The following is a 26,690-nucleotide window of genomic DNA, read 5'->3' on the forward strand; positions in this document are numbered from 1 at the left end:
AATTCACCTATTTTTTATTAACACACGTCTAAAATTTCAAGCGATTTGGATTTGTAGAACAAAAAAAAAAAATTTAAACACTTTCGGACATCTGTGATCGTCTGATCGATCCAGATTCAATCTAGACCGTTGGGCTTATATGTTCATATGAGTTAGTGGGTTAATCCCAGCTTTTTCATATATATATATATATATATATATATATATGGGATATTGTAAACTTCACAACCCTTCAAATTACAAAGGTTCAAAATAGAGAGAGTTGTGAATGGTGAATTTATTAATTTTGTTGGTTGTTTTTTAAAAAAATTATTTTTGTGGGGCAAATTTGTAAATATTACGACAAGGCAAAAGGTATTTTTGCATCTCCATAAAGGCTATAATTGAAATTTTAAATAAAGGACAATAACACTCTACAAATAAAGTTAGAGGATACTAACTTTTAAAATACCATTGTACTTTTGTGAAAATTTCAAATTTATTTTTGTGTAACGATAAAGTTACCTATTTAAATAAATTTTTAATGAAAAAATAATGATTGTTTTGATAAATATACCGATCACAATCCCTTCTAACTTGAACTTTTTATATGTATCTCTTTTTTCTCGTTTTTTCTTATCAACTTTGATGTTTAAGCTCAAAATCTATGGCACCTTACAAGAAAAATCTTTAAAAAGTTGAAATTTTACAGTGACATCCTACATTTCATGTGATTTATCTATCGGGAAAACGCACTTGAATGTTTACAAAAATTATGGAAAAGATGTCACGTAATTATTTAGCTAGGTTACACAAGCAGGCCATGTTGCAACAGAACCCATCAGTTGATGGTGGTAAGATGCATAAAGGACTAATATTTGATCTTATTCTTTAAGGTAAAGGGTAGTTTTTCCCTAATTGGAAGATGATTTTCACAAGTCTTCGTTCACAAAGGGTCCATTTATTCCGAAAGAAAATCAAAATTTTGATGGATCAAGTGCCATATAATAAGAAGACAACAATTACCTACAACAATTACCATTGAAATAAAATTATCAGATAAAAAATAATCAAAGTCTCGAATAGCCAAAATACCATAAGACTATACCACCGAAAAAGCTACGTTTAAGTTATTAAAAGACTTAATTAGTTTCATGTATATAAATTTCCCAATAGGTTCCTGGATTTGTTATTTTATCATGCGTTTTGCCTTTTTTGAGCTCTCTGCCCCTTGACCATAATTTTTTGCCTTTATATTATTTGTCGTTTCACCTTAGTTTTTGGACTTAGAACGCTTTCTATTCTCTGTATTTTGGCTCTGTAGAACCGTTTTCCTGTATGGCCTCTTTAAGTTCTTTGTTGTTTCATCAGGATCTTTTGCCTTTCTTGGAATTCCTTGGGGGGATTCCTCACAATGATCTCTGGCATCGTGGGAATCTGTGTCATTTGGCGTATTGTTGGTCAGTTCATTTGATCCTATGTTATTAAATTCATTTTGCTGGCTGAAGACCTAAGTCCTCGGGTTTTTTTGCCTAGAACGAAGCAAAGCGAAACCTGAGACTGCTGCTTTGGTCAGCTTCAGCGGATTAAAGTCAAAGTGCGGCAGAAACGAACTTGATAACGTTGTTTTCAGCACGATAAAACGAAATTGCTGTCATTCTAAAACCGAAAAACTCTCTCAAGCATAGAGAGAGCGCAGAGGCCCTACTACAAGGCTCCTGTGATGCCGAGACTTCACCATCCCTCGTCATCCTCTTCCTCTGTTTTAAGAAGTACCAATCTCTATTTTCTTTGTAAAATGAGCAATTGTTTCATGCGGTTCAGTCATCCTCTGTTTTAAGAAGCACCAATTTTCCCAATCTCTCTTTTCTTTGTAAAATGAACAATTGTTTCGTACGAGCTCTCGTACCGTACTTCTACAATACGGTCCATAGGTATAAAGCATCCATCTTAAAGATGGATGTAAATAGATGGTCCATCTAAAACGATGGCAACTTTTGGTCCAAATGTTTTCTTAATATAATTATTATTTTTAATTTGTATAATTTATTTTATTTTTCATATTCATGATCTCTATGTTTAAGATTATTTATTCTCCAAAAATGTGGATCAAATTATATTCAAAAAATATATTTATTGCCAAGCCTGCATTTTTACAATATGGGCTGGCCGCATTCTAACCGTGTCCTTGTAAAAATCCACTGTCCTTTATTTTAATTAAAATAAAATACATTGATTTCCAGGCACCTCTTCATCATATGAAAGGACTTCTATATCCTCACACAATTAAATAAATTAAATGCCTTTTTTATTCTTTTTTTAAAAAATATTTTTTATTTTCTATTATTTGATATATTTTTATATAATATATATTGAATCAGCCAAAGCATGTAATTGCTTGACCAAACCAAAGAAGGCCCCTAAGTGAACGCTACCATTAAACTCCTAGCTGACCATGTCCCCGGACTTGTGTGTTAACTACAATTCTTTGGCCCTTTTGGGATCCTTTCGTATTTGGGGCCCTCTTTCTTACTCCACAACTCGTCGCCTCTTGGAATCCGTTATTTTTTTTGTTACATGTTCATCTGGGGTCGCTCAGCATAACTTTTTTCCATCATTGAAATTTGTTAAATAACTGGCCGTCTTGAAGGACGAAGTTTTTGACATATTTATGACGGTATGTTTTGGAAACTAATTTTAAAAAATTCTGGAAGCTTGATCAAATTTTTTTGGAAATCATTAAAGATTCAGCCATTTGGTATGGAATTGTGCCACAGACTACCTTCCCAGGTCACCAACTCAACAAGATAAAAAATTGAAATCATATCCCCTTGGTAAACCTAAAACATAAGGCTATTTAAATGCCCAAAAGTAAGGTTTAGGCGCACTGGGGATGGATGAGCATATACAGTGAGTTTACCCTCCCAAATTCCATCTTGGAAATGGATCTTGAATCTAAATTTCTGTAGGTCTTATCATCTAGGCCACCACAATGATGATAAAAAAAAAAAAAGGCCTTCAAAATGGTTGATTTCGTACTTTCTTTCTGGACTGTTCAATTTAATTACTCCAACATCATAAAAGCTGCCCCTTTTTGGAATCCCAATCTATGGGTTTAAGGTGGAAATGAATTTATAATGATTTGGGATGCATTTCTAGTCCGTAATATTGAAAACAAAGGGGGTCGATGCAATCAAACAAAAACAAGAAGCCAATAGGGAATTCCCAAACTACATGCCACCAGGGTGATTTCATGGCCAGCTTAGCAAACCCTCTGTGATTAAACAAAGCTAAATGTAACATCCAAAAATTTTGTAGATACCCAAATTTAACTCAAATTTGCCAGTTCTTTTCTCATAGTTTAATATCCATGAACTCAAATTTGCCAGTTCTTTTCTCATAGTTTAATATCCATGATACCATAACCATTCGGTATGAGATGCTATACTTCTAGCCCAGGAAGTTCATAATAACCAGATGGAGGACTAGATTGCATAGAACAAAGTCTGCAAAAGCTCGTTCAGGTGCAAGATCCTGCAATGTGTAAAAGATCAGTTGGTTTGCCTATCAAAATGGAACAGAAGAGAAAAACAAATATAGGATTCTATTGTTACCTTGAATTCCTTGTTCTCTTTGTTGACTTGAATCCTGAGACAAACTGCACCAACAGATATTTGCCCGGTGTATTATAATAAAATCCTCCTGAAATTATATGGAAGCAGGCATTCTAAAACAAATTATTTGAAGTAATAATGAATCTTACCTGCAATAACAGCAGTGCCTACACAAGAAAGAACTCCAGAAAGGAAAGAGTTGAATGGAAATGATCCAACTATTGCCATGTATACAACCTGTTCCATTGTCAAAAGAAATGAGAAATAAGCAATTGATGCAGAACCAAGACAGGAGATGACTTCATAAAGCATAAGAAAAAGTGTAAACCATAGCGCTAGAATATGTTGCATGTTCTCATCCATTACTTCTTTGTGATTGATATTGCTTATCATTACAACTAGTCGAAATCTTTCAGAGAGAGAGAGAGAGAGAGAGCGAGAGAGAGCAGGGTTGTAACATCAAGGGTGTGGTGGTTGAGCACTAACTTAGTTTCTTGATGGGTTGTGGCGGATTATAGCAGGTGATAGAACTCCTCAATGCCGCTTAAGGAGGTGCCCTACTGAAGATGCACTCAAACATAACATGAAGGTTGATCAGTCTGCAATCCTAAATTGCTGGAACATGGGGCGTGAAGAACGTATTTTCATACGGAGGGTTGAAATAGTGAATTACAATGACCAAATTTCCCCAATCTCCATGTGAAACTTTTCTATCCCACTGATTGAAGAAGGAATTTGCCTAACATGTGAGGCATTAGAAAAACCTATTAACCCCAACACTGTGAATGTGACTGAGGAAATCTTAGGCATCAGCAGATATGTGGAGATCTCCACTAGCACACACACAAAAGGGGGACCGACATGATGATCAAGTCGAGATTGGCATCACAAGCTTTGGTTTGAGCATAGGGGAAACCTTCCAATTATAGTAATATGTTCTATACAACACATTTTCACGTTAACATACATTGTCCCATTTGCAGCATATTCACATTCACTAATATAAGTTACTCATAAAAGGAAATATGACATAAAACTAATACTTCCTAGTGTCTCTAAGTGAAATGAGATACGCCAACTCCAATCCCTATGATCTTAAAAATGGATGAGGAAATTTTAGCAATCCCATTTAATCAAAATGATCTTATGAAGTCACAACAACAGCCTTCCTGCTCTTATAAAATGATTACCTAGTACTAATACTAGTACTAAAACCCATTGTTTCCATGCAAGGGACCTAAAGATCACAGGTGTGATTAACTACACTGCTCCTTTTCTAAATCCAAGATAGGTTGATGCCAAGTTCATCTTTTGAAGGTATTCATATGAGAACAAAAGCATGATTTTATTTTGTAGAAAAGCAAAAAAAAAAGAAGAAAAGAAATAGAGAGATGTGATTCTGAAGATACTGCTCAACCTTAGGATTATATGGACATAAAATAATGCATAAGCTTATAACATTCAAAAAGGAAAAAAAGGTTCACAAGCACTCATAATAAGAGAATCAAGAGCACTGACGCATAAACTAGTACTCTTGAAAACATATATAGCCATAACAAGGACCCCAAATTATTCTATCAAGCACAACTATTTACATCCATCAGTTTATCAGAACATGGATTAAACCTCGCACGAAGATAGAAGAAATTATTATTTAGCACCCAAAAGAATCATAATGACATAGGTCTTCAAAATTCCTGTTAATTGGCCTTGCATCATAGGAGCATGATGCCAGAAAATACTCTGGAACTGCCATCCAGGAGAAATACATGCATTCCTTTTCCATTGACATATATAGAAAAGAAACAAAGTGAATAACTATTGAAGACTGCTGCAAACCAATGCGAAATATTCTTGAAAGTATTTAAGTAATTTCTTTTCAGGATTTCCAATATGACGAACTAAATTTTGAGATCCATATCCTATGTTTCCAGCATAATACAAAATATCAGGCTTTGAGTTAGTTGCCTCAGTTTTCGAAGTAAAGGAATGGGTGCTATCATCAATAAATAACCATGTTGCATGGACACCGATACATGTGTTAGTGTCAAACATAGGCACAGGCCATTGCATTACTCATGCCATAAAAGAGGATTCGGAAAGAACCCTAGTTTCTTTTGCTTATTATTGGTAAGAATTCTAGTTTCTTGTTATTTAATCATTCTATGCTGAACTGACCAAAATACTTACAAGAAAGCTATTTGCTAACAAGTTCTACTAAGAATGAAATCGCCCTTTACCGTTCCCTATTTCTTGTACTATGTCCTTCCAAGATTGACTGTAATTGTTTAACATTTGGAAACACAAAAAATTTGGTGTCATAGCCATATTTCTCTAGTCATGAAGGTCGAGGACCATCTCTGAAAACCCATAAAACATACAGACTGTGATAATCATCTGCAAGTATAAAAGCCCTTCACCTAAAGATTCTATAGGTCCACAAAGATTAAAACATACTGCACCATTTGGGAATTCTTTTATCCCCAAAAAAATTATCCAAACTAAAAAGGAAGTTTTATTTTCCACCCATTTCAGTTTCCATAACCATTCAATGGAAGAATACAAATAGCGGCCGAAAATGAGAAGTGCAAATACACTAGAAAAACTACACACCTGGATCAAGGCTGTGAGGACTGCAAAAACAACGTACAAATCTATGAGCTGCAAAAATAGGGGTTTAAAAAATCTTCAATGGAGATCGATTAGGCAATAAGAGAGAGAAAGAGAGTAGAGAGAAAGAGAAATGAAACCTTAAGGTTGGTGGGGGTTGCAGCATAAGCAGATCGGAGGGATTGTATAAGAGCCTGGGCATCCTTAGCAGTGCTTGAAGACGATGACGACGACCTCGCCATATTCTCTCTCTCTCTCTCTCTTTCTCTCTGCAAGATGAAATAAAGCCAGTAAGTAGAGCGTAGGGTTCCCTAATAACGTCTTAATCGTCGGAAGGGTCTGCGTTATAGGTAGCATTTGATAACTTTCACTGCAGTGCCCCTGGGAATCACCCCTCCTGCTGATTTTCCTAGATTCTGGGATGCAAGTGAAACTTGGTAGGGTGAAAGCTGGAAACCCTGTTTGATAAATTCTGGTGCTTGTAATTTCACTTGTTTAGCAATGGGAAAGCTGAAAACTGCCTGCAATACTATTCATTATGTATTTCATTGATATGATGTGCGAATTGCAGTTTTTTAAAAACATTTTGTAATTAAATAAGGTTCCTTCCATTCATCCTACGTATTAACCAAAAATGCAAATAGATTCAATGAATACCAATGTTTAAATAAATATTGAAAAAATTGATTTTCTTAATATCAAAATTTCACTCAATGCACAGGCAGTCCTCAAGAGCAAATATATATCATTTATTTAAAAAATAGATATTTAAAAGTTTTAACCATTCCATATTGCCACCAGTATATTACAGAAGCTAAGTTTGTTTCCTTTGAAATAGTAACACGAAAACAATCACTTGAATAGAGAGAATGAGAGCGAGAGAGATATATATATGGATAGATAACAATCTTATGGCACGCGCATGTATGCATACACTAACGTATATGGCGACGAGGACAGAAACGTCGAGGTAATCCTCCATTATTTGTTGAGGCAGATGACATTTTTTAATGGCACCTAAATGTACATTCAATTCAGATTAAAGTTTATTTATATGTTAAGTTTGAAGTGGTCTATATAATAGGTTTGAGCAAGGAAAAAAAGTCTTTTCAAACATCTAGAAGAAATTAAGCCAATGAAAATAAGACAAGCAGCAAAAAAACCAGAGTAGGAACTAACCAAACACCCCAAAAATCCATTTTATTTAACAAGTAAATACCCCACAACGCACTAATCATCACGCCATTCATATTCTAACATTGAAATACAATCAGGAAAAGAGCCATACAACCAATCCACGAGATTGATTATTGTGAACCCATCCAAAACCAAGTTACCCATCCATACTTTACTGTGCTTTATACTTGCATAAGTAACGTAGTGAAAAAGATTAAGTTACCACTCAAGAAAGAAAATTATGCTAATAAAATAAGGAAGAGACAATAAAACCACGCTTGGAGCTAAACCCAAAAAACCCACAAATTATCAAGCCGCTACAAATTGTTTAAGCACATCGCAATGAGGGGTCTGATAAGAAAAGCCCCATTGTGGCCTCTGCAGCTCAATCCTGCAATTTGCAGCAAGTATCGAAAAGTATGCTCTTTGCACCCTCTCTTCGAGCCTCACCCTTGTTAGAATTCGTGAGAGCATACATGCACAAACATTGAATGGAGAGTGGCGAGAGAAAAACATAACACAACATTTCCATGGTTCAGGCCGAAGCCTTACGTCTACAGATCCAAAGCCCAATTGGCTACATCTTTACTATTTTGGATGAATATTTACGTCAATAAATACCTCTAAATATAGAGGTCACACAAACAGGAGATAAATATGGTATGATTCTTGGAGATAAAGGTAAATAGTAGGAGGTCTTATCACCAAACTAACTTGATGACCAAGTAACTTTGACTTGGTCTCTTCTTATCTTCTAGATACCTAATCTTATGAAGAGATATATACCCATACTTCTTATCTTCTAGATACCTAATCTTATGAAGAGATATATACCCATACATCCATAATGATGTATATCAATATGAACCCGAGATATCCATATCGTAACACTCCCCCTCAAACTCAAGATGCTTTGACACGAAGCAGCTGAAGTTTGAACAATACCAAGTTGCCAAAAACGGGTAGTGATCTTCAAATTGCTTGAACAACAATCACAGATTGCAGCAAGCCTCAAGAACAAACGGCCTCAGGAATTGACTAACGAAAGAACTCCATCAACAACAAACAAACAGGCCTTTGGAACATATGAGATCGAGTAACGAAAAACTTGATCAATAGACAGGATCGAATAACGAAAAGAAATTCGATCATCTCACAAGATGGAGCAACGGAAAATCATCCAACATGATTGAGTAACAAAGAACTCGATCTTTCAACATAGACATCTGAAGTAGACATCTGAAGCAGACAGGATCGAGTAAACTCAATCATCATACAGGATGGAGTAACGAAAAGCTCCATCATTAAACAGGATCAAGTAACAAGTAACTGAAAACTTGATCATCAACCAGGATCGAGAAATTCGAACATCAAACAGGAGGTACTTGGAAAAGCCAACATAAATCAAAAGAAAATCCGACCGAAACCTTTTGAAATGTGAAGAATGCAAATCCTACAAACTTATAGGCTCTCTAATTTATTTTCTTTCTCTATTCTCTCTCTTTCTCTCTCCTCCCCCTCTTTCTTTGTCAAAGAGAAAAACCCCAAGATCAATGGTTCACTAAATCAATCTCTCTACCAACACCATCTCCAATATTATTTCAAGGATTCCAGAGCCCATTACAAAATTGATTGATATACAAAACCCACTTTCAAATTCTGCCCAAAAGTCCATAGCAAAACCCAAACTCATCGGAGGCAAAAACCAATCTTCACAACATCAAAATAATATCTCAAACTAACGAAATGTGCAAACTTTCGATGATCCCAACTTGATCTCCTTTTTTTTCTCTCCTTTATGGATAGGAGCTTTACTGCTGCCTTTTTTTTTCTTTTCTTTTTTTGTTTACTGTAAAGAACTCTCAGGCTCTAAAAAAATGCTTTTACTTGATACCATACTTAGAGAATACTTCAACGCTAACAATTATTTTGTCGATCTAAAGGATGTTTCTCACGGTAATACTTCCTATGCCACTGCTATATCTCCAAGATCTACAAACTGCCACCTATTAATGCCCTTTCAAGACCTCCACGCTAAATGGCAGAGACTTCACCATAAAACCCTTTGTTATATTCTTGATGCAATGGTAATGTCTTTCCCAAAAGTTATATGCAATTGGCGAAGGCGCGAGCGAGGCATGGAATGAGAAAACAACGAACATGAGGCTTGACTGAGCCTTGAGACAGACAAGTCGGCGTCTCTTATACACATCTCTGACGCTATTAAAAGTGGCATTTACCAAAACCTATTTTCGGTATTCATGAACCAGACAATCATGGCTTTGATACCATGTTAGAATTCGTGGCAACATACATGCAGAGACAATGAATGGATAATGGACAGAGAAGGAGAGAACACAACATTTACGTGATTCAGGCCGAAGCTTTACGTCCACAGATCCAAAGCCCAACTGGCTACATCTTCACTATTTTGGATGAATGTTTACATCAATAAGTACCTCTATATACAGAAGACAATCCCACAAACAGGAGATAAATATGGTATGATTCTTGGAGATAGAGGTAAATAGTAGGAAGCCTTATCACCAAACTAACCTGATGACCAAGTAACTTTGACTTGGTCTCTTCTTATCTTCTAGATACCTAATCTTATGAAAAGATATATACCCATACATCCATAATGATGTATATCGATATGAACCTGAGATATCCATATCCTAACAACCCTCAATTCAGATTAAAGTTTACGTATATATTAAGTTTGAAGTGGTCTTAAAAAACAGAACCAGTCAAGTTCCCATGCAATTGTAGTACTCCTCCTCATATTCAAATGCAAAAACAGTTTAGGGATGTAACCGCAAACAAGCCCATACTAGAACTAGTCACCTCTAGATCTTTTAGCTCAAAATTACATTCCCTCAAAACCCATTTCTTGTCCCTCTTAGAAAAGAGCAAATCTTCCAAATAATTCAATCAAATTCATGCGCAAATGACCACCACAGCGGTAATCTCTGATGGGTCTCTAAAACCCAAACTCCTCTCTCTCTTCTCAATTCCACTCTCTAAAATACACTTTCAAACTCTTCCAACAAGCCCACAACCACAATTTTCACACATGGAATGTCATAATTAGAATATTGTCATCAAGTCCATCCCCATCTAATGCTCTATCTCTTTACACCCACATGTTGCATGAAAACATCTCACCTGATAACTTCCCCTTCCCCTTAATGACTAAATCATGCTAACTATGTGATGCCATCATAATCATTGTAGCCAATCTTATTGTTTCTTTCAAACCAAGTACAGCTGAAGATCCTTACAGTAAATAACAGATAGGATGCTAATATTGAGTATTGCCACAATTTGTGGCATACTAAGAAAACTTTCTCAATAACTCAGCAATAACTTTCTAAAGGGCATTGAAAAGGTTGATGGATAAAGTGAACTGTCATCCAAATGACATCCGGGCAATTTCTCAAATAAGGGTGTGACATGGATTAGTTAAACAGAAATACAGAAAAAATGACAACCAACATTTTAATTAGCAATGAAACTAAAGTTGATCACTTCAGATATCAGTGTTCAATAAGAGCATTGAAACCAAATCCTCATTCATTATGAACCCCAAAGCACCTTCCAATCTCCTCCAAATTTGACTATGATGACCATTCCCAGAAACTAAAGTTTCTTGACAGAAGTCCTACAAAACTAAAACCAATAATCAATACTCATTTGACGCGCAAAGACAATAGTATCTGAAAAATAGCATATGGGTGTCAAATTTCCTCTCTCTTGGTGTCATGGCATGGACAATAATCCATGTGCTCGGTATCACAAAACTCGAAGAAGTTGGGGATCGTGGTCTCATAGTCTGATACGTTTGGGAGTGAAGGATCAAAGTGGTGATGTTCAAAGTCCAGAAAGGGTCCGGTTTGGTGAGGAGTAAGGAGATCCAGCCTTACCCCATTACCAAAACGTTCTGCAGTTGAATTGGATAATGAGTTTAGGATAAGAGAATAAGTGTTTTAAAATGTGGGATGCGACCAAAAGTGGTGGGGGGTCGATGCGGCGATGCGGCTTGATGTGGCCCTGATGCGGGTGCAACGCAACGATGCGGTCAATAAATGTTAAAAAATTCTAAAAAATCTAAAAAATAGGTTAATGCATAGAAAAAATATGGAGGTGATATATGTGATAGTAGGTATTTTAGTTTAATGATTAACTTCAAAATTATTAGCTGTCGGAGATTCTGTATCCAGTTATCCACTTTCCCCTGATAGAAACTAGAAACTTGAAACAACCTTTGTAAAACATTCAACAATCAACAACCATAAGCACAAGTTTGCACTATAAGCACAACCATAAGCACAAAAGCACAACCATCAACAACCATAAACAACCATAAGCACAAAATAGTGCTATTACAAACCAAAAGTCAAGCTCAAGAAGAGTTAATAGTTAATAACTTAATACAATCATCTATTTTGAGAGTCAAATTTTGCCCCCCGATTTCTTATCACAAATTCACCCTAACATCCTCAAATTAACAATCAAAAGTATCAAATCAATATCCAAGTATCAAACAATTGCTAAATCGAATATTTGAATGAAAAATAAATTTCCGCCAAAAAAAAATTTTCCCTCGATTTGATGCAAAAAAAGCCACAAAAGTGGCTGGAAATCATCGTTTAAGGGGTTTAAAGCCCCCCAAACAGTTTCCCCCATTTTTGGATGGTCAAATGGACCATTTTGCCCCTCGCAGAGGGGCAAAATCAAAAAAAAAATTCAGCGGAAGGGGATGCGGTGCGATGCGAGATGTGGCTACAATGCGGCTTGATGAGGCGCATATGTGGCCGCATAGGTCAAAAGCGCATATGCGGTCAGTTCTGATGTGGAGCCGCCCACCGCATACCGCACGATGTGGCTGCATTTTAAAACACTGAAGAGAATATGGTTTTTTGTGGAGATTTGAACCAAGCAAGTAGGAGAGGAGGTAGAGGAGAGAAATACAGGAAAATATGAATTACCCAAGCTAATCAAAACTACTTTTTTGACGGATTACCGAAGCTAATGTGAAAATCTGAACCAAGCAAGTCTTTCTTTTTTCTAATCCTCTTTTTCAAATAAACTATTTTAAGGTTTGCATGAACTAGGGTGATGCTAATGTCAGTGAATCACTCAAGCTAATCAAAATTACAGCAGTCTGGAATGAAGTATACTGATTCCAACAAGAACCCAAACTATCAAATGATTGTGCAGCCACGATCTTATCATGCAGACAGCCAAAAGACACTCTAATATGGATGGATTGTCAGGGAACTTGATGTCAAGCACTCAAAACAATCAGTTAATCCTGAATCTAGATTTACAACATAGAAAAATCACGAAATAAAGCTTTTAAATTGCCTTAGAACTCGATTTACAACAGAGAAAACTATTAAACCAATTTAATACTACATTCAACATAGGAAAGTATAAAAAATAAGTAACTCAGTAGATTTAACCCTAGAAATTTTTGTTTATAGGGTTTCCTCAAAAAAAACCCTGAGAACAATAGTGTCGCCGAAGAAACCCGAAATTAGCAATAAAAAGAAAAGAAAAAAAATGCAAAATCAACAAATAACTCACTGATTGAAGGTAGTTGTTGAGGTAGCAAGGCCGCGAATAGTACTTGGCGAGGTGCCTTTTCTGGGAAGATAGGACGAGAGAAAACTTTCGCAGAGGAGCTGCTGTTTTGTTGGGAAAGAGAGCGAGAGGCGCTGTTGCTCTGTGCCTCGCGAGATGCCTCGCAGCGCTTAAAGTAGACGGAGACTTTGCAGGGAAAATGACCAATTTACTCACTAGAATCCATAGCGCATAATTACAATACTACCCTTCGTAAATTGTGTGGAGAACGCGGGTCCGGTTCCACGTCCACGTCCAGGCTTCCCCTGACATGGTCAAAAAGCCCTACATTAGGCCCGGCCATTGCCGGGCTGAGTCGGGCCTGGCCAAGTAAAAAAATAATTAAAGACAAAAAAAAAAAAAGGAACGGCCGAAACCAAGGTGGCCATGACCCCTGCCCAACCATTGTGCACTTGTTACCTGACCTTGGCCTAGCCCTCGGGCTACAAAAGCCACATTTTATGTCCCAGGCCCAGTTTTTTAGGGCTATGTTGACCAAGCCGTGCCTGGCCACCCAACCCTTTGCCACCCTTAGGGCTAGGCTTGTGCTTGGACAATTGTGGGGTGGCACCTCCTCGTATTTTACATTCTGTTCTTCTTCTTCTTTTTTTTTTTCCCCTTTGAATGTATTAGGCCTAGCCTGGCCCAAACTAGGCTAAGGTCCCTTTTGCTAAGGCTCAAGCTAGAACTAGCCCAAGCCTAGCCAGTGGAATCTCATATACGAATGGCCTCACTTCTATGACCATGTCCCATCCGAATGTAAGACAAGTCAGAAGAGGAAGGGCACACCAATGGGCCGGAGACAAGTGAGAAGAGGAAGGGCACACCAATTGGCCAGTCCGGCAAGCCCGGGCCTGGCATGGCCAATCTTGACCCAGCTCTAGCTTGTGAAGTTCTTAGCTAACTTGGTCCAACCCGACCCGTTGCGACGGAGGTATGGGAAAGGTGGGATTTGGTCGAATGCCAAAGAGTGCTTATTTGAGTCCAAGGAAACAACTTGTGGCTTCATGGCTTCCATGTTCGACTATATGGCCTTATGATCAACTGCTTGTGTTTAACTTCTTCAACTTGTTCTCTTTTTTTTCTATGAAGATTCATTTTAGAGACATCGTTGATGGATTGTTGTGCCTTTACAGATTGTGCTTGTGATAGATAATATCAAATAAAAAAAATTCTATTGCGATGAGGTGATTTTTTTTAGGGTCCTCATGGTTATATTTTAGTCTGCTCAAGGATTATCACTATCTGAGTTTGAGCTTACAACTAACTATAACGTTACACATGAACTGAGGATGACAAAAGCTGTATATATATAAAGTATATTATGCTGTTGCAGGAGCATTTTGTATATATCTATTTCCTCGGTAAGAAGGTATACTTGGAAGTATTTTTTCGATCTAAAATTATGAAAAACATCTAAAACTCACTAGATTATTATTTTCAAACTATAAAATTTAAATTTTAAGTTTTCTAACAATTAGATCTTAGCCTTAAAAAATTGAATGGCCTCTATTCAATCTTGGGACATTTTTTATTCTGTGGAAATCATAAAAGTCTACACTTATTTTTTGGAACAATATTTTCTTTCCTTTTATGTGTATCCATATTAAAAAAGTGGTTCATTGCATATGTTACTTTCTTTAGTAATACATAAACTTTGTAACCCTTATAAATTGGAGCTCTTGTTCACATCTTCAATAAGTTCTGAAATACATCTTCTATGAGGGCTTAAAGCCCAAATATACAGAAATACAGTTTCTCACATAGTATCAAAGCGAGGTTCTATCTCGAACAATTTTTTGTGACTCCATCGTAATCAATTTTCAGGAATTACAATATAGCACAAATCTGGTTACTCAAGATAAGTACTTGTTTTCTTTCCAACATGGCATTCTTTGAAAATTTTTCATCTATGGTATATTTAGTTTCGACAGTATTTTCAGTTTTGGATTTCTTCTTGCTCATTCTTTCTTGGTTTATCTCTCCCTAAAAATAGTCTATTGTTAATTCCTTTTTGATCTGTTGAGTCGTGCTTCGATTATTTGATCTATCTCTCTGCTAAGTCATGTTTTGATTCTCTGATCTATTTTGGATCTTATTGTTCTCAACTTCGAATCTACGGTCCAACTATGCTTGTTGATCCACTGCTTATTTCTGTTGGCTTTTCCAAGTGCCTCTTGTTTAATGATCGAATTTCTCGATCATGGTTGATGATCAAGTTTTTTGTTACTCGACCATGTTTAATGATTGTATTTTCTGTTACTCAATCCTATTGGATAATGGAGTTTTCATTTACTCCATCCTATGTGATGATCGAGTTTTTTTTCGTTACTCGAGTTTGTCTGTTTCATAGGCTTGTTGATTTGTTGCTATGCGTGACAGCTATGTTCGAGGCGTCGGTTTCTGATGATCGTTAATTTGCAGTTGCTCAAGCCTCTTCTGTTTCTGCTTTGTTTCCAAGGCCAGTTGTCCAAACTTAAGTTGTTATATCATAACTCATCTTGAGTTTGAGGGAGAATGTGGAAAGTTGTCCAAACTTAAGTTGTTATATCTTAACGCATCTTGAATTTGAAAGGGAATGTGGAAATTATAGAAACCTGCACTTATTTTTTGAGAACATTATTATTTTTTTTTTATATGTTCCATATTAAGAAGGTGGTTCATTGCATATGTTACTTTCTTTAATAGTACATCGCTTTGTAACCCTATAAATGGGGCTCTTGTTCACATCTTCAATAAGTTTTGAAATACATCTTCCATGGAGCCTTAAGGCTTAAATATACAGACATACAGTTCTAACATCCTTCAGGTGCATAAAGAGTAATATGAAAATTTCTTAGTCTATAGGCTGAAGAGGTTATGTCCCCGAACATTAAGGTCTTGAAATTACTTCTAGATTAGGTTTAACTTGTTGGAGTAATATGCTCCCGCATCAAGAAAAAATATTTTGATGCAATAATAATGAAAAGTATACAATGAGATCATTTATCTTTGGTACAAGGTAGTCACAATTAATCTTGACCATTGAATATAAAATTAGGTGGTTGCATTTATTTCATTGACCAAATTCAAAGTTTAAAAAATAATTCTTTCAAACTTTGTGACACACTCAATGTAGCAGCTTTCACATCAAATGGTCACTACCCAAATAAGGGTATGGTTTGTATAAGGCCAAAGCCCTAAACAATCAAAGCAAGGCACACCTTCAAAGCGTGTCGAAATATGTTGTTTTAATATAAAAAATCTTTATCATGGTTTGAAATTTATTTTTATTTTTTATTATAAAATTTAAAGTTAAAAAATAGTGTAAATCAAGGAGATCTATGAACATTTGAAAATCTTAAAAATTAGCACTTCGAAAATGCATTATAAGATGCACTATTTTCAAGACTTGAAATCTATTTTTCCACCTTTTCATGCATTGTGAGATCGAGATGTTTAATATAAGAATTTTTTAGCATCGAAACAGCCTTTTCTAGTGAGATTTTTTAGGTCCGCCATAATTTGATTGTTCAGGGCCTCGCCCTTGTATGAACTTTTTCAATGTGAAAAGAGGCATGCCTTGAGATTGAGGACAACGATCCTAAATAAGCTGACAACAATGCGGGCCTGCCTGTGCGAGCCATGCGCGCCCCCCTCGCACCAGGACTCGCGTTCATGGCTCGCCTTTCTCGACCGCTGCACCACCCTGTCTCTCCCCCACTACAAGCAAGTCCACGCCCTGATGCTCCGCTCCCACGCCCTCGCCCGTTCCTCCCTCTTGGACCGCGCCATCAGCACCTGCGCGCCCCTCGACCCCGCCTATGCTGCGCGCCTCCTCCTCAACCTCCCCCCACCCGAAAACCCGAACTCTTTCGCCTTCAACGCTCTCATACGCGCCCATGCTGCCGCGCCATGCCCCCACACCAAGCACCAAGCCATTGTCCTGTTTCGTCTCATGCTCCTGCGCTCGAACCCCATGCCTGATAAATTTTCGTTTCCCTTTGTTCTCAAGGCCTGTGCTTTTCTCTTTGCCCTCTTTGAGGGTAAGCAAATCCATGGATTGGTGTTTAAGCTTGGGTTGGCAATGGACCCATACGTTAACAATGGGCTAGTGCACATGTATGCAAGCTGTGGGGTGGCAAATCTAGCGCGCCAATTGTTTGATGAAATGACTGAGAAAAATGTGGTATCATGGAATTCTATGATATATGGGTATGTTCAGTTGGGGTTCTTTGAGGAAGCGTTGGGATTGTTTAGTGAGATGAATAGGCTTGGTGATGTAGCTCCCGATGCTTATACGGTGCATAGTGTGGTCTGTGCTTGTGCAGGTTTGGGTGCGTTTGCGTTGGGTGTGTGGGCGCATAGGCTCGCAACGAGACTCTCGTTAGACAATGAGCAAAGTCTTTTGATGTGTAATGCACTTATTGACATGTACGCAAAATGTGGGTGCGTAACCATTGCTCGACAGGTTTTCGATAAAATGGGTAGTAGGGATGTTTCTTCATGGAACACGATTATTCAAGGGCTCTCTGTTAATGGTTCGGGCCACGAGGCTTTGGACATGTTCTCTCGCATGCTCAAGGATGGCTTCAAGCCAAATGCCATTACTTTTGTTGGCTTGTTGAGTGCATGCGCGCATAGTGGCCTTGTAAACCAAGGCTTAAGCACATTCAATTCAATGAGGAGTCGGTATGGAATTGAACCTGCAATTGAGCACTACGGGTGCATGGTTGACCTATTGGGCCGAAATAGTAGGCTAGATGAGGCCTATGAGCTCATAACCACTATGCCATTAACGCCAGATGCTATCATTTGGAGGACTCTACTGGATTCCTGTACTAGGAGTCCTGGCAAGTTGGACCTCAGTAAGGTGGCTGCAAGCCACTTATTAGAGCTCGACTCTGATACTAGTGGTGCATATGTGTTACTATCGAAAGCATATGCACGAGCCAATCGATGGAACAATGCAGGGGAAGTTAGGAAGGAGATGAGTCTGAACAATGTAGCAAAGCCACCAGGGTGCAGTTACTTAGAATTGGATGGAGTGGTGCATGAATTTTTAGCAGGGGATACGTCACACTCTCGATCGAGAGACATATATTCGATGTTGGATGAAGTAGAGGGCCGTTTGAGATCAAATGGTTATGTGCCAGATGCTTCAAAGGCAGATGTAGCAGAGCCTGATGGGGGGAAAGAGCAGTCTCTTCTACTTCACAGTGACAGAGTAGCAATTGCGTTTGGGCTTATCAGCACGACCCCGGGCACCACCATCAGGCTCATGAAGAACCTAAGAGTGTGTAGCGATTGCCATCATGTTATAAAGCTTGTATCTCTTATATATGAGAGGGAGGTCATCATGCGAGATCGGGCCCGTTTCCACCATTTTAGACAAGGCTCCTGTTCTTGCATGGATTACTGGTAGTCTCATGATGGTCTCTACTTGTATATGTATGTACGTATCAATTTAAAAAAGCAAAAGAAAGTTAAGTAAGCATGTTGGTGTTTTTGGATAAAGAAAGACATGATAATACAAATAAAATTAACCAAGTCTAGAGAATTCCTAATTGTGATATGTATTACTTGATTTTTCTTGAAAAATAAAGTAGAATACAAAAATTAGAAAAATTACATTTACAAGAAGGGTCTTTTTATTCAGAAATGTACATAAGGAGACTATTTATGGTTTATACAAAACTACAAGTATTTATGGTTTATACAAAACTACAATCATTATTGACTGTTAGATTTGAATCCGGTGGTTGATGACGTATCATTGTTTAGGTACAAAGTCCAAAACAAAATTTTTTAAATGTTGTGACACTTTTATCTATTAAAATTCACATTTAATGGTTAAAAATGATTGTGACATTCTTGTACCAAAAATAAAATCTCATGATATACAATCTTTGTTTATTAAGACTTATCGCGAGTGTTACCAGGCTTGCATTTATTAATGCATATTTATTCTTTGGTCCTCCCCGTCATATTGAAGTTGCATGTCCGTCTTTTAATTCAATGAATATCACATGGTCTTCGGTCCATAAAACCGCTTCAACATCCCCATCACATTCACGACCATATGAGAAAGCTAAAAGAAATCATTTCATTAAGAAAAAATTTGTATATGGCGCCAAGTTTATATACTTAATCCACTTTAAAAAATTAGAGCCACATGTAATACTAAATTTTGCACACGTATAGATCTCAAGCAGATGATCAAAAAAGAAAAGAGAAAAAAAAAAAACAGAAATTAGATATAATGAGTTTGGCATTGCCATTTTTTGTGGGTGCAAGTGTTTATCTGGTAACATTGTATGCAAGCAGCGTTCATAAACTCAAAATGAGATTTTTTTCAAATATTTTTAATTTTTTGAAATCAAAGATGTTATGCAGAGTTTGCTCAAAATTAAATTCCTCTAGCCACGTTTTTTGTAACTTGTTTATATTGTAGCCATAAGCACTGGTCTGAAGAAGTTATTCAATGAGAGACCCCTAGTGGTTTTTGAAGTTGTCAATACGAATGAAAGTCATGCCAGTCACAAGGTGTAAGTAAAGTGTAGGGTGTAATTAAAGTATAGGGGGTGCTACCACCATGACCCCAACTCCTTTCCCACACCAACCCTTCCTAAAATATTAATTTTTTATTTAATTCATTTGACAAACCATGCCAAATAATAACACCATGTCAAATGTATATTATTGCGAGGGACCTTTGACTGAAATTGTCGTGATGCAGAACAAAACTCAATACCAAAAAATTGCACTTATAAATGGAAAAATGATTACAAAATTCCCTTCTTCACTATACAATGAATATAATGAATACTATGTGCATCTTCTTCATCCCCTTCCAAATGGATGGCTGAGTCTAACCTTGCAATATGTTGATTGAGACATCTGGAATATCTTTGCATCTCTGTACAATCAGATGGATGGATGGAATATGTCCCTTGCATTCAATGATATTGAAATGGACGAGAGGATATGAGATAGCCATGAAGAACCTGAACCCGAACCCTAACCCTTTCAGAAAATATCAAAACATGAGCGGATAGGTCACTGGAGATTAGGAATTCATTCCTTCTCGTTGTAGCAAAAAAATGATGTATGTATAGATTATAGCTGTATAGCTAGACGACCATCATGTAATCACGATGATATGATGCTGCTGATGATGATGGTCATGATGATGTACGATGATGCATGTCATGGTGGAGGATAAATGCATAGAGGAGGTGGTTCCAAGAGTCAGGGACACCAGGAAGGCACCAATGACTGCAGTCTTGGCGATGGAGGGGAGCAGGTCCTGCTCCACCACCCAAGTAGTAGATGGAGGAGTGGCCATCCTTGCGAATATTAGTCAGGTGGCTCACATTCATTACCTCAACGACTCCTTGCCGACGTGCTGCTGCATCTGCAACCATGCTCACAAACTCACCCCATGGTTCTCGTGAAACTGAGGATATAAGCCCAAGTTCCGGTAATGTCTCCAAGTGACAATTCCCACCTGATCTCCAGTCCCCACCCCTGTAGTAAATGGCGACAGGATTCCTTGCTATTATTTTCCATAGAGAGACGGTTTCAAAGTTCCAGAAGTTTTGGGTAAAATTTGTGGAGCCTTGGCACCTTTTGTAACAAAAAGAAATTTGAAAGTTGGCCCAAGTCTTCTTAGGAAATAAAAAGAAATTTGTCAGAAGAAACATGAGAAAACCGAAGTCTCTAGACATACAAGAAAGCAATTCACAAACTTCTGTACCACCAATGCTCCTCATGTCCTTAAATGACCACTATGCTCCGCACCTTATTATTATAAGGAAAACATTGTGCATCGACTTAAAATAGTTTGATTTGTTGAAGTATTGCACTTTAAACTACAGTTATGACTTATGAGATATTAACTTACTGATGTTTTCAGTGTAATTCGGGCACAACTGCAGATCAGGGGCAGGGAATTGCATATGGAGTTCAGTACAACAGAGTCCAGCTCATAACTTGACTTTAAAGGGATGTTAATTGTTCATTCAAAAGCTGAAGTCCATGGAATTGAACTATTGATCAATGTTGTCATAGTCGCTTTGGGGGTCTTCTTTGGTTTGGTGAGAAAAATGAAGCAATTTGGTGCTTCGACCGATTCGGGGGAAGACTTCGGATTCTTTGTTAATTTAATATAAATAAATTAGATATTTTTATATAAAAATAATGAAAAAATAAAAATAAAAAATTCAAAAAAAAATAAAAAATTACTTTTATACAGTATTTCTTTGCTTGGGTATGGAAGAGGCTGAAGCTTGGGCCGCAATCTGCCAGAAGCAGACTTGAATCTAAACGAAGACGCCCGAATCTGACCGAAGTGGTAGCACCAATATATAAAAATAATGAAAAAATTCAAAAAAAATTCAAAAAAATAAAACCGAAGAGGCCGAAGCTTCGGTCGAATCTGCTCGAAGCAGACCCGAATTTGACCTACGCGGCAGCACCAGGCTTCACTTTGCTTCGGTCTAGGCCTAAACCCGAATGCTTCGGCTCTTTGGCCGAAGCAAAGCGAATTTGACAGCACTGCTATAGATAACACAAGCAGAAGAAAAGCAGCATGAAAGACGATGGCCGATTCATGTCACTACCTGAAATGAACGGGAGCATAGGACCGGAAATAGACTTGGGTCTTGGTAATGTTAACCTCATTCTTAACCCAGTCCATCACTGTCCTTATTGACTTCCTATATGCTCTCAACACATTCATCTTCTGTTTTACCTCTTCTCCCACTTGAAAATAGCACCCCCTGTAAATTCACAGGAAATTTTCGGAAAATCAGGAAAGCAGTACACAAATGGGAAATCACAGAAACAATATTCATATCAAATCCGTATCTAATTCAGTAACAATTACTTTGCTATTTGATCAGTGTTTAATTTAGATTTTGAGCTCATGCAACAATGCTTCTCATAGGGTTTTGTCGTCCACAAAAACCAGATCAAGGAAGTGAGAATTTTCCATCATTTCTCCAACTGTTTAAATTCAAATACCATTTAAAAAAGAATTAGCATCATTAATTCGCACAGAAGAGAAATCAGCATCAACTTCAGTTTCAGAAAGAATCATAAATTCCCACACGAGTAATGTTTATTCAAACTTCACAGTAAAGCAAATAATAAAATTGCCAGGAATGGGTGGAATGGTGGATGATCAAAATGCTCCAAACTGGAAAGTGTCTTTCAATCCGTGCCACGCATTCAAGTCAATGATTAGAATGGTGGGCCTCTCCACGGACTTCTGTATTCGCTTTATTTCACTCCATACAACAGTTAACAGCATAAAAAAAAATGACTAGAAGGACAAAGAAACAGCAGTGACTAGGGTTTCAAACCAATTGCCATCCTTTTTCGGAGACAACGACCAAACTTAAAAATTCGAGTATTCTTTCTTAATGTGGGCAAGCTAGGATTATGAATCAAGAAAACAGTGACATGTTGCTCATGCCCAAGTTCCTAACCACTAAGCCACACGGCTGACCACAGCATTAGGGCTGGTTATCAAATGAAACAATGAACATGGCTTCTAGAGCCAATGTCAGCACATATTAATAGTTAACCAGCTGCAGGAAAGACTTGAAATCAAGCAAAGATGATGCTAGCCAAGGGATATATTCCTCAAATTTCTCAGGAAAGAAAAGGTGGACAATGAAAAGATGAGAGGTCAAATGAAAAAATGAACATGTGCTCATGCCCAAATTCCTAACCACTAAGCCACAAGGCTGACCACAACATTAGGGCTGCTTATCAAATGAAACAATGAACATGGCCTCTAGAGCCAATGTCAGCACCTATTAATAGTAACCAGCTGCAGGAAAGACTTGTAATCAAGCAAAGATGATGCTAGCCAAGGGATACATTCCTCAAATTTCTCGGGAAGATGAGGTGGACAATGAAAAGATGAGAGGTCAAATGAAAAAATTCCGATTCTTGATAAAAAATTTTCTAGTTGAAAAAATAATCTTGGCAGTTTAACACTAGTGTTATCAGTCCCCCCCACCCCTTAAGAAATGTAATAGAGAAGAAAATGAGCTCAAAAGAAAGGTAGAGTAATCTAAGAAATTATGGTAAAAGCAAAAGAGAAAACAATGAAAACAAAGAGAAAAGAACACCCACTGGCGAACTGTCTTCTCGTAGTTCCACCAGTGGCCAGTGTTGAAGACAAGCACATCTGCATCCTTCCACCTAACACTGTTCCAATCCATCTGGTCCAGCTTCAAGGTAGTCTTTATGTGGGGTGGGGATTCCTTAGGTGGTCTGCTTTGCAACACCAAGAAGGGAGCTCTATAATACTCAACCGTGCAGTTGTATTCCTTAAACTTGAAGATCAAGAAACCTGTGTGCTTTGTGATCGGGCTCCCATTAACCTCATATATGGAGTCCTTGTCGGGAACTGCCTGGGCAAGCATACACAGAAGGGATTCCCATTGGTTTCTCCCAATCGAATCCCCAATGAAAACTAGCCGCTTGCCTCTTAGCTTCTCCAGCATCAACTTGGGGTCAAATCTAATAAGGAAAAGAGAAAGAAAATGATATAAGCAAAAAACAAAAGTCCCCATTGATGTTTTCTGTTTATATAGTTTTTCCCATTTATGGTTATGAAATTGACAAAACGTATGTAAGGAGGGAGGATTTGTGTCTTTTCATCTTTTCATCAATTGCACAAATTATCTGTTATGTGTGAATTATTGTGGTTTTCAAGGTGATGGGTTCACAAAAGACACTCATCAATTCTATACTCAGGGAAATAGGTGAATAAATGTTCATTACTAGCCAAAAAAATGCAAAATGAAACAGAAATAAGAAAACCACGAATACGCAGGTTTTTTATAGGTACAAGGAAACCTGTAAGCAAGATTGCAACGCACTAGCGATATTGCAACACGTTAAATTTTTTAAGGATAATAAAGGAACCAGGTTTTCCATTCAATAAACTGATCCAGATACAATCTAGATTTTCCACTCTATAAACTGATCCAGATATAACCTAAGCTAAAAACACCAACTGTGTTTCATAGTTAATTACATGTGGATAGACGCCAACTGTGTTTCATAGAAAATTAAAATATGGAATATATTCATAATATTGCTATGCATGAATTTTGGTACGAAGACAACACTCCAGGTAGTTTCAATTGTTCTATACTCTATTAAAAAATGTATAAGAAATAAATATATTATAGATAATTGTGTAAAAAATTGATGCAAAAAACAAGAAAGACTGACAAAAATCCATGAATTTAGAAATACTTCTTCTTCTTACCATTGCAGTGATATCAATACTTAATTCTATCCTACCATTTATAAGAAGCAAATGAATTATATATATCAGGACTTATTAGAGATAATAATGATTCAATAACAAGAAAAGGCTAACGAAAATGCCCGAATTTAGAAACAGAAATTTTTATTGCCATTGCAGAGATATCAATACACATGAATCTCAATTGTGCAGATACTAACAAAGAAATGGGAAAAAAGAAGAAGATGATGTTGTATTGTTTGAATACAGTTTTTTGTCAAAAAAAACAAAAAACACATAAGAAAGGGATAAATCCTTGCTCCCAAGTAAGCCAAAAAAGTAATGCAGAAAATCAAGGCATTAGCTTTTTATTCCTTTAGCTTAATTAATATGCAGTTCATAGGCATCAATAGAAAATTCAGATATTTAAAATCAATGAACAAATTTACAAGAACCAGAATAGCACTCGTTTTTTTGTAATTAAAAGAAAGACCGAATTTTTTATACAATTCAACAAATAAATTCAAAAAGAATTATACAGTTTTTTTTTGATAAATTATATCCGATGTAGTTAGTCCTATATTCCAGGCCCATCTCTCCTGACTATAGACAAGCAGGACAAGTGGAAAGAAAGTGGGTGCGTGCATGCACCGAAGGGGGGGGGAGGTCAACGCGGGGTGTGGAGAAAGAGAGAGGGAAGAGAGAGAAAAGTGAGTCAGTTGGTAGAGAGGGAAAGAGGTGAATGTGGGGTGTGAGGAGAGAGAGAGAGAGAGAGAGAGAGAGAGAGAGAGAGAGACCTGGGTATGTTACAGGCATGAGGTTGCCATCTCCACTTGGTGTAGAGGTTATCAGGCCTCCCATTCTCAGAGCAGCGAAACCCATCATCGATGAAAGGGCAATCCCTCGACTGATACAGAGGCAAAGACTCATCCCAAACCCAGGACCCATCATACAAATCACACCCACTCTTCCCCACCTCCATGAAATCAACCCTCTCTTTCTCAGGCAAATATGTTTGAGCATTGTGTCTCAGAGACCTTTGCTGCCTTCCCAAAAAGAAACCCCCATTCAAGACTCTGATATCAAGATAAAGAAATCCCAAGAAACACGGCACCATGAAGCACATAAACCCTAGAATCCCAAGGCCAAAAACCGGCCAGTCCGGCTTCAGAACTCGACGAAATCCCCTAAAAAACTCCATTACTTCTGCAAGTCCTTTCTGAACTTCTTTCATGTGAAAAAACCAGATTGGTTTGCTTCACTCTACAATGTGCCACTTTCTTTTTCTTTCACTGGGCTGGAGATGAGTGCTGCGCAAGTAAAGGGTCATTAATGGGGCACTGTGTCTTGCTATATTTCATGGCCGTCTCTGTACAAATCGTTTTAGACAGAGACTCCAATGACCTGTTTTTCTTCTTATTCCTGAAATGGAACGGAGTTAAGCAGGGAGCAGGAGCAGGGTATTCATGGCGGACTCTGGCGTTCTGCCTTTTCTCCGGTGAACGTTGTTTTTCTCTGTCCTCTTTTGGCTCGAGGGGAGCGTGAATCCAGAAGGGAAAGGGACCGGTTATCGCCTACTTAAATAAAGAGAGAAGAGGGCGTGCGTAAATGTTTTGTTACGGGCATGGTAAACGCGAATAGCGGTCGGTAGAGAGAGAAATGGGCTTCACGTATGTAGAAAGAGAAACTTACGTTACTGTCGCCCAACCCAGACCGGTCCCGGTTACATGCACTAACCGCCCAAGCTGAAAATGAAATATATAAAAAATATGTTTAAATTAAATTAAAATTAGTAAAAAATAGAAAGAAATAAGTTTATATAAGTGCGATACTCTAAACCTTCAAATTAAGGCGTACCTCAAATATTTCACTAAAAAAAACTTGTCTTGATGCGCAAATATCTTTAAATTGGTCATTCCATGCATTGGCATGAGAAAAAGTGGATTTCAAGTTTTGCAAATAGTACATCTTGCAATGCATTTTTGGATCGTCAATTTTCAAGTTTTCATATATCGGCTTTATCTACATTATTTTTAAAACTTTAAATTTTATAATTAGACATCGAAATATATTTTAAGGCTATCCCAAAGATTTTCAATATTGAAACCGCATTTATTGATACTATTTGAAGGTACGTTTTACTTTGATTGTTTAGAGCCTCGGCCTTTTAAAAATAAGCCAAACAAGAAAGACCAATGAAGAAATAAGTATTTATAGCCAAAATATTTTTCAAAAAAATAAAAAATATGAAAAAAACCAAATTTTTATTTTTTGGGGACCACTCTAACGGACTGCAACGAGCGGTGGCCAATTTTAGCAACTGAGTGGTGGCCGATTTTAGGTAAACACCCAGATTGGCAGATTTTGCAAACACTAGATGGACTTCAATTTAGAGAGAGAGAGAGAGAGAGGGATAAGAGGGATTCAAT

General features: G+C 37.4%; 3 protein-coding genes across 7 annotated transcripts; 1 reads left to right on the forward strand and 2 right to left on the reverse strand.

The window, feature by feature from the left end:
- Positions 1 to 3,241: 3,241 nt before the first annotated feature.
- On the reverse strand, positions 3,242 to 13,114 carry LOC18440537 (dolichyl-diphosphooligosaccharide--protein glycosyltransferase subunit DAD1). Of its 4 annotated transcripts, none has more exons than XM_006850678.4 (6): positions 12,972 to 13,114; positions 6,344 to 6,472; positions 6,207 to 6,254; positions 3,743 to 3,830; positions 3,594 to 3,637; positions 3,242 to 3,513 (listed from the first exon to the last, which is right to left on the reverse strand). In XM_006850678.4, exons 2-6 carry the CDS (start codon positions 6,443 to 6,445, stop codon positions 3,430 to 3,432), a joined length of 366 nt encoding a protein of 121 aa, XP_006850741.1. In that variant the 5' UTR covers positions 6,446 to 6,472; positions 12,972 to 13,114; the 3' UTR covers positions 3,242 to 3,429. The 4 variants fall into 4 exon arrangements, with proteins under 4 accessions (XP_006850741.1, XP_088707269.1, XP_088707274.1 ...); XM_088851143.1 differs by having other exon boundaries at positions 6,344 to 6,661; XM_088851148.1 differs by having other exon boundaries at positions 6,344 to 6,724.
- Positions 13,115 to 16,480: 3,366 nt separating this feature from the next.
- On the forward strand, positions 16,481 to 18,480 carry CRR28 (Tetratricopeptide repeat (TPR)-like superfamily protein). Its single transcript, XM_011627376.3, has one exon. It carries the CDS (start codon positions 16,609 to 16,611, stop codon positions 18,409 to 18,411), a length of 1,803 nt encoding a protein of 600 aa, XP_011625678.2. The 5' UTR covers positions 16,481 to 16,608; the 3' UTR covers positions 18,412 to 18,480.
- Positions 18,481 to 19,737: 1,257 nt separating this feature from the next.
- Positions 19,738 to 25,973, reverse strand: TBL11 (TRICHOME BIREFRINGENCE-LIKE 11). 2 transcript variants are annotated; one of them, XM_006850676.4, is made up of 4 exons: positions 25,059 to 25,973; positions 23,136 to 23,525; positions 21,611 to 21,769; positions 19,738 to 20,516 (listed from the first exon to the last, which is right to left on the reverse strand). In XM_006850676.4, exons 1-4 carry the CDS (start codon positions 25,493 to 25,495, stop codon positions 20,171 to 20,173), a joined length of 1,332 nt encoding a protein of 443 aa, XP_006850739.3. In that variant the 5' UTR covers positions 25,496 to 25,973; the 3' UTR covers positions 19,738 to 20,170. The 2 variants fall into 2 exon arrangements, with proteins under 2 accessions (XP_006850739.3, XP_088707293.1); XM_088851167.1 differs by having other exon boundaries at positions 19,738 to 20,615; positions 25,059 to 25,971.
- Positions 25,974 to 26,690: the final 717 nt, after the last annotated feature.

The sequence above is a fragment of the Amborella trichopoda genome, chromosome 1, assembly GCF_054954075.1.
Source record: "Amborella trichopoda isolate Santa Cruz 75 chromosome 1, AtrichopodaSantaCruz75HAP2 v2.0, whole genome shotgun sequence".
Taxonomy (NCBI): domain Eukaryota; kingdom Viridiplantae; phylum Streptophyta; class Magnoliopsida; order Amborellales; family Amborellaceae; genus Amborella; species Amborella trichopoda.